Genomic DNA, 8,776 nt, shown 5'->3' on the forward strand with positions numbered 1-8,776 from the left:
TCTATACACCGCAACTTCCCCATGTTTTATCTGCACAGTTGTGTTAGAAATCGGTGGTTTTGAATCGCTCTTGGCAAACTCTACAAGTGTTGATTCCTTACCATAACGCCGATGTGACACCCATTTGGAGATCGCATCTCGCCGGAATGAAATGTCACTCAATTATCACAGATTCCACAATGCCGATGCGATAATTCTGGACCCGATCCAATTTCAAAACTAATTTATAACACTTCGCGTCTGTTTATATTGCGATATGGTGTGATATGGCAATCTCTCCCGCTTCGATGCGATCATTGATATCTTACACAATCAACACTGAAGATTCTGATGCAACTCCTGTGTTAATGGCCTTCATATCCGCATACTTAATTATGTCGAGCCATTAAAATAAATACAGATCACAGCCCTTTCACAGTTACAAAGAAACAGTCGCATCAATCTTTTATACTCGCCATACAGTGATAGATATAACAGTGATTTTATTCGACAGAATTTCGTCATTTGCTCAATTTCACAAAGAATGATCACTGAGCCTTTCTCTAATTTATACAAATATGAGAAACTATTCTCTCAGAATAGATTTCTTCTAGAGACTAATTTATTTAGCATTTATCCCTTCTATTCCACGTGAAACCAACTCTATTATTATGACTATTTCTAAGGCTACAACATGTGACCAAGATGTCACATTGCTGGCTAAGTGCTTGATGCTCCTGCATCAGACTCTGATCTTGTAGTTGTTTGGAGTTGATCCCCATTCTCTGCAGCTCTGCTGATGTCCCCTACTGGTTCCTCTTTCCACTTGGTCAAATACTGATAATGAGTCTGACTCCTGGTTCTCTTTAGCACTTTATTTTTCCTTTTTCCTGCTTTGGGCTTTCATCTGTTATGGCATCTCTTTGTGGTTCTTCTTCTGGCTTTTAGTATAGGTACCATTCTGCAATACATGACTAAATCACCTGTTTGGAATTCCTTTTTCCGCCTCCTCATATCTGCTCGCTGCTTGTCTTTGCTACTGCATTCCTGCCATCTGCTTTTGACATCTCCCTCAAATATGCTTCTAGGAGTTAGCCAATTCACATCTACTTGGATTTTCTTCGGATCCAATTTCAACTCTTCTTTAGAGACTGCATATTCCTTCAAATCTTCATTCTTCACCCTGATGGTGATTTTATATAAGGCTCGAGAATTTGGATTCATGCGCCATTCAACTTCTTTCTTCAGACTGAGTGCTATTGGCACAGCACATGGATTAAGGCTTCCACTGATTAGCCATTTATCCATCAACTCTTTCACTTGTGTTCCCACTTTGACATTTTCCTGCATTACCCTGTAGGCTACTTTATTCGACAGACTGACTCCCGATATTAGATCATTATGTTCACTAATACTCTTGATGGGTAACAACTCATCCACAATAATATCAGCACAATCATTCAAGAAATTCTGAATTTCTTCAGGTAAATCTTCTAAATTTGTAGAAGTTAAAATTACCTTGGGTTTTCCAACACTAGCAAGATGCATCTCCTTACCCTTCTCATCTTCCTGCAACAGGATCTTCTCATTCATCAATGTAACACTGTTTCCAGGTGCTTCTTTATCAGCTTCAGCTTTCAACGGCAGTAGTGTATGCTTATTCCCATCTTTCTCCAAAGTATAAGTATTTCTTCTGCCATCATGTATGGCATTTCGGTCAAACTGCCAAGGCCTCCCTAGCAATATGTGGCATACATCTATCGGCATTACATCACATAAAATGACATCATTATAAGTACCAATCTGAATTTCAACTTGACATTGTTTAGTTACAAAAATTTGATGGCCCTTTTGAAGCCATGATACTTTATAAGGAGTGGGGTGTACTGTTCTCTCCAACTTCAACTTGTCCACCATCTCTGTAGAAACAAGATTGTCAGTACTACTGCTATCAATTACCAATTTGCAACACTTACCCCTTGACTTACATATAGTTCTAAATAAAGTCTTTCTTTGAACTAGTTCTTTGGCTTCCTTAGCTCCTTCCAGTAATACCCTCTTCAGTAACAGGGATTCTCCATCTTCTGGTGGTTCCTCTTTAGCTTCAGGTTGACGAATCTCCTCTTTGGCTTCAGCAACATTCACATTGCGCTGGTTTGCTGATCTCTGATGAGGGCAATCCCATTGTATATGTCCCCATTCACCACATATGTAACATCGTACATCTCTTCCTCGCCCTCTGCCTCTGGGCATGAATCTTCCACGGCCAGAATCTCCTCTTTGTGGTGCTCTATTGCTCGCACTCCCTGTCTCATTTTGAGAGTGTTGAATTTTGGATTCAAATGTTCTCCCTTCTTTTGCCGGATTCTTACCTCTGTTCCTCTGGTTTTGTTTGCGTACCAGTTTTTCTTCTGCCTTCAAGGTTGCTTGATAGGCATCTTCAATCGACTTCAAATTCAATAAGTTGATCTCATCCTGTATTTCATACCTCAAACCATTAACGTATCTAGCTACTTTCTCCAAATCATCTTCTACATGCCCTGTTCTGATACTTAACCTGTAGAATTCTTCTGTATACTCCTTAACAGACATTCCTTTCTGCTTTAGATTTTGCATCTGCTTAAAAATATTCAAATGATAGTCTTTAGGCAAAAACTTGGCTTTCAGTTTACTTACCATTTTATCCCACTGCTTGATCTTAGATTTCCCCTTTCTCGTTCTTGATGTCTGTAACTCGTCCCACCAGATGGCTGCATGGCCCTTCAGTCGAGTGACTGCAAACTTTACCTTCTTGTTCTCTTCAACCTCTTCATAATCGAAATACTGATCTATGGATCTGATCCAATCCATAAGCTCCTCGGCATTCAGACTCCCTTCATACATAGGAATCTCCATTTTGGGTTTGCTTCCAACCTTTGCCAGCATCTTGATGATTTTGACATTGTCATTCTCTTCTTCTGCTTCCACATCTGCATCAGATTCTTCTGAAGAACTCTCAGCTCCCTCGTCAGGCGCTCTTCTTTGGGCTGTCTCCATTGTCTCCATTCGTTCACGCAATCTCCGCACTTCTTCTATCAAAACTGCATTTGGTTCTGGTCTCCCGCGACCAATTCCCCTTCTCGGTGGCATTTTTGCTGTAAACGCCTGTCTCTTTGGCTCTGATACCAAAAATGACGTAGAAATAGCTTGCGCAACCCAATAGATCACAATAGCGGATTAACAATACAAATAGAAACTTTAGTTTTCAAAACACCGGAATGAAAATTCCTCTGTATTCAAGGAGAGCGCAGCCAATATAATACTTTTGAACAAAATGGAAACAGAGTCCTTACTTTTCTTCACATAAAAAAAACCGTTTTCAAATTCCCTATGACTCTGACATGACCAATTACACCATTCAAATAGCGTTAAAACACAGTTGAGGCGCACACATATATTTCACTCAAGCCGTAATAAAATAAGCGTCCCCAGCCAAACACATTAGCGTTAAAATGCTTTTATCACAAGTTGATCTATATCTATACACCGCAACTTCCCCATGTTTTATCTGCACAGCTATGTTAGAAATCGGTGGTTTTGAATCGCTCTTGGCAAACTCTACAAGTGTTGATTCCTTACCATAACGCCGATGTGACACCCATTTGGAGATCGCATCTTGCCGGAATGAAATGTCACTCAATTATCGCAGATTCCATAATGCCGATGCGATAATTCTGGACCCGATCCAATTTCAAAACTAATTTATAACACTTCACGTACGTTTATATTGCGATATGGTGTGATATGGCAATCTCTCCCGCTCCGATGCGATCATTACACAGAACCGATATCTTACACAATCAACATTGTACATTTTCATTCTATTCCAAGATTCTGATGCAACTCCTGTGTTAATGGCCTTCGTATCCACATACTTAATTATGTCGAGCCATTAAAATAAATACAGATCACAGCCATTTCAATAGTTACAAAGAAATAGTCGCATCAATCTTTTACACTCGCCATACAGTGATAGATATAACAGTGATTTTATTCATAATATAGGAAAAGACAGAATTTCATCATTTGCTCAATTTCACAAAGAATGATCATTGTTACAACACACTCCTCCCCTTCACACCTTCAGCCTTTCTCTAATTTATACAAATATGAGAAACTATTCTTCTCATAATAGATTTCTTCTAGAGTTTCTCAACAAACTAATACCCCCCTATTATTTAGCATTTATCCCTATTTTGGTTCTATTCCACGTAGGGAAAGAAACCAACTCTATTATTATGCCATATTTAATTAAATATAAAACAACTAACAAATCTCCTAAAATAAATAAAAAATTTAATAAAATATATTATTTAAACTATTTCTAAGTCTAATTTATTTTTAACTCGCCACAACATGTGACCAAGATGTCACATTGCTGGCTAAGTGCTTGATGCTCCTGCATCACCTTTCCAGCGGGTATATGGAGTTGACACAATATTTCCTTCATCTCTTGCTGTCCCAGTAATGAAAATACTATAGGAATTGAATAGTGAAACTAATGACATACAAAGGAGAATAAACTAGATGATTCATTTACAGCAGACAAGAGAAGAATTTTTTCAGAACACAACCAAACTCCAAGAGAAAATCAAAAAGATTTATGACCGCAAAACCAAGGAAGAAAATTTCAATTTGGGAGATGTAGTCATTCGATGGGATGCTAGAAATGAAGACAAAGGCAAACAGGTAAGTTTGAGAACTTATGGAAGGGACCATACAAAATTTCTTCATTCAGAGGAAAGAATGCTTTCTTGTTGGAAGAGATGGATGGAAAAGACTATTCATGAGGGGCGACCAATGCTAGGCTTCTCAAGCACTACTATGTCTAAAATCCAGAAAAGTCATCATCATTGTACATACCAATGTGTATTTTACTTCTAGCATTTTAGATAGTCGTCATTAGAGTTTGAAGCCTGAAGTGAAGGCCCTAAGGCTCTTTGAGTCAGTATTGTTTTCATTTTTTTTATTTATTTAGTTCTATTGTCATGTCAAAAGGTCAGTCAGCCTCAAGTCAAAAATCAATTTTTATGCATGTTGACTCCATTGCCCAATGAATAAGGCTATTTGATCTACGGTGCTCTTGACACTTCCAAGGAGCTGCCATCCCCAGTTGGAGCCAATGTTAGTGTCAGTCTTCTTAGCCTGTCACCTGGATCAAAAAATGTTTTTACCGTGATCTTTTCAGGTTTTCATCATCAAATTTTTCTGTTACTAGGTTTACACATCAAATTTGGTCATTGTATGGTCCGTCCAAGATGGAGTCATTATCTAAAATTTCACTCATGCTGGTTGCTTATCATACACCATGAAAATGGATCAAGTCATCATCATCATTCCATTAGGTCTTAGGTCATCCATTAGGTCACAAGGGTCCCCAAGGTCCACCATTTCCATAAAAAAACTAGAAATAAGTCAAACATGACAAAGAAACAGTTGAAGAATTGAATCATGATTTATTCACACACTTTTCATATTTTCATGACATAAAAAGTTTCAAAAGAAGGAAGCACTAGCACTCAGGAGATGCAAAAAAGCACATTTGCAATGGTAAAGGTAAAATCTGCCTTCAAAAAAGTGAAATCAGTTCACAAAGGAGGATTAGTTTCTTTTCTCTTTTTGAAAAAGTGAAGAAATTATCCCTATATAAACTCAAAAAGACTCAAAACTTTTTCATTCATGTCTCGTTCACTCCTCATCACCGAGCTCACTCGCCCAAAAAAGCAAAAAACCTCTTTCCCTACTTGAAATTGGCCAAAAATTGAAGGCACTGCACTTAGATACATTGCGTTGCACTTTGGAGGCAGGTGCTACACGTAGGTGAACTGCACTGCGCTTTGGCGCTGCACGTAGGAGAACTGCGCTGCGCTCAGGACAGAGTACCCGAAACTCACCCAAATTTTCCCAAAATTCAAAATTTTTGCTTTCAAGCTCAGTCAAATTGCTTTCTAAGGCTGAGGAACAAGTAAGTACATCATTTCCCTCTATATTTGCTTTCCCATTTGCATTCCATGTCAATAATTTCTCAAGCTAGGGTTTGTAGCAAAAGTTCCATGGGAAATGCTAGGGTAGAAATGGTCATCATCACTTTTCATCTCCAAAACATGTAAATTGATATTCTACACCTGCACACATGTATGGTGAGTCATTTTGACTAGTTCATCCACCTCCAAACAAAGTTTAAACACTAAAAAAACAAAACCCTAGCTCATTCCTAGAGTTATTTTTGGCAAATCTCATTATAAACCTTCTTGGTCTCACTTACAAGCAGCCACATTTGTTCACTATTTTCCTCACTCATTTCCATCAGTTTTTCAAAGTCATCTCATCTTTCAAAAAACCCCTCCCATCATTTTGTCAAAATCTCTCACATATCACTTCATTTTCATACTCACCTCACATCTATTTTCACTTCTCGTTCTAGGACTTTGTGTCATCATGGAGGTTGAATCTTCACCAGAAAGAAAGAGAGAACACAAAGGAGGGAGGATCCTCATATATGAACCATCAGATTGCAACCAAAGAAACTCCTATCCTTTCATCAAACAATGCTTTGAGGATGTTCACTATTTGGAAATTTGTAAAAGAGTAAGTGAAGCAGGGTTTTATGAGCAGCTGACAGATTGGGTAGCTACACATTTGAAAGGGGAGACTGCTGTCAATGCTGGTATTGATTTTAGCTTCTCAATGGCCTCCATCTCACTAGCAACTAGTTTACTAGACAATGGCAAATACTTGTTCAAGGGAGTGAGTCTAGATCTTGAAAACTACAAGCCCTTCTTAAAGACTCCATACAGAGATACACATACTCACCTTATGCCTTTTAGATATTTGCTTGAGAAGTATGCCCCTTTAATGAAGTCCATCATGAGGTTCTTTACCTGTGAAGGGAGATTCTCAAGGTTGTATGCCTATCATATTCGCCTCTTGATGCACTTCACATCTCAAAGCCACTCAACATGTGCAATTACCTATTCAGGAGTATTTCAAAAATGTCTGAGAAGATACAGTTGAAGGACAAAGAGCAATCTCCAAGCTTGTTTCATCACAATCTCATCAAAACCATTATCCTTCATCAGTTGGCAGAGAGGGGTATGGCTTGGGAAGCATTTTTAGAAACAACTTTAAAATGGCATGAGGAAAATGCAATATCTCAGTCCCCAAGTGCACCAAAACAACAAACAGAGATGGGGTCATCTAGAAAAACAACATAGAAGATTCAACTACCTAGGCCAGAGGTGACTAAAGTGTATAAGAAAGGGCTGAGGCTTGTTTTTTCTTTTCACAAAGAGAAAGGGGCCAAGCCTTCTTCATCGACACAGCAGGAATCAACAGCAAAGGATAAGAAGACAGTTGAGCATGAATTAGAGATTATTGATTTAGAGGAGGAAGATGAGACTTCAATTATGAGGCAGACTATCAGGGACAAGGACTACCAAATCAAGGAGCTGGAAATAAATATGGGAAGGGAAAAGTGCATTATATCATTCCTTGAACAAGAAAACAGTCTACTCAAAGCAAAAGAGTTGATCCTAGAAAAGGAAAAAACTAAGTTAATGCAACAAATTGGCAAAGGTAAGGAGGTCGTGACATCAAGTGAGCCTGAAGCATCATAGGTGAAAGGGAAAAGGAAAAGACCAAGAACCAGAGGTCTCAAGGAAGCTTTGCAAGAAGAACAAAAACAAATATTGTTGTGATTTTGCACTTTCTGTGTTTTTATTTGAAAATTTTCACTATGTAAAATTTCTAATTTTCAGTCTGACTTGGTCAAAGTCAAGATTCTCTATGTAATGTCACTAGTTACAAGGCTAGGTGATGTAGGCATGAATAAATGTACATCATAGGTTGTTTTTGATGTTTATTAGGCCTCATAAAAGAATCAAACTCCTAAACAAACTCTTCATGAAGTGTTTGAGTTGCACCTTCTCACTGTCACCTGTTGGTTGAGAGAATTTTGGAGTCAGTTACTCCACCAAGTAATTCGACTCCTGAAGGTGAGAAAGTGGTCTAGGAGAGTCTATAAGTACTATTTCACTTCAACAGAGGAGGGTTGAACTTTTTGTGAAGGAGGCTTGCAGATAATCATCTTTTAGCTAATACAGAGACAGGTTGTGGCTATTTTCAAGGAACTCTAGCCTAGTGAGTTCATGGTGCTTGTACTTCCTTCATTTTGTTTTCTCATGGTATAAACATCTTTATCTACATTATATCTCTTCTTTCTATGAATGCCTTGTGATAAAATACTCAGAATTCTTGTTTTTCAAGCTCTGTTATCTGGATTTCATAGTTATGTGTTTTGTCTTCCTAAGCTAATGAAATCATGTTTATTTATGCTCATTAGTTTCTTCCTCACTATATCCTCTATAATACACTGACAAATACTCAAATTACACCATGGCTTCTGATATCTAGCTCCTTCTTATGTTTGTTCCTGCATTCCCACAGCCTAGACCTACTTGTGGCTTCAAACCCTAAGTTCAGCAAATACTTAAAAAACCAAATTTTCACAAAACAAACAAACAAATACATATATCTAACCTAAAATTCATTTTCTTTAAATATCACTGATAAGAGACATAGAGAGATCCCTCTCATGCTCAGTAGGGCTAGCTACTGAGCTGAAGTGGTTTGAGGTTACCCTTGTCGATTTCCTTTTTAGCCTAGGAGATTGTAAGGACTAACAGAAGGTACCGTGTTACCCAAAAATCAAATGATACTATATGAATTTGATGAAGGGTAAGCATTGGTTCATAGAGAA

At 38.1% G+C, this 8,776-nt stretch overlaps 1 protein-coding gene across 1 annotated transcript; it reads right to left on the minus strand.

Annotated features, from left to right (window-relative positions):
* Positions 1 to 882: 882 nt before the first annotated feature.
* On the minus strand, positions 883 to 2,571 carry LOC149218019 (uncharacterized). Its single transcript, XM_089386457.1, has one exon. The coding sequence runs from the start codon at positions 2,569 to 2,571 to the stop codon at positions 883 to 885; it is 1,689 nt and encodes a 562-aa protein (XP_089242583.1).
* Between the last annotated feature and the right edge of the window lie 6,205 nt (positions 2,572 to 8,776).

The sequence above is a fragment of the Pinus tabuliformis genome, chromosome Q, assembly GCF_031772625.1.
Source record: "Pinus tabuliformis cultivar Carrire ecotype Pingquan chromosome Q, CPIR1, whole genome shotgun sequence".
In the NCBI taxonomy this organism is placed as follows: Eukaryota; Viridiplantae; Streptophyta; class Pinopsida; order Pinales; family Pinaceae; genus Pinus; species Pinus tabuliformis.

Coding starts and splice junctions, on each gene's coding strand:
- LOC149218019 (XM_089386457.1), bottom strand. CDS start 2,571: ATGTCTGTTAAGGAGTATACAGAAGAATTCTACAGGTTAAGTATCAGA.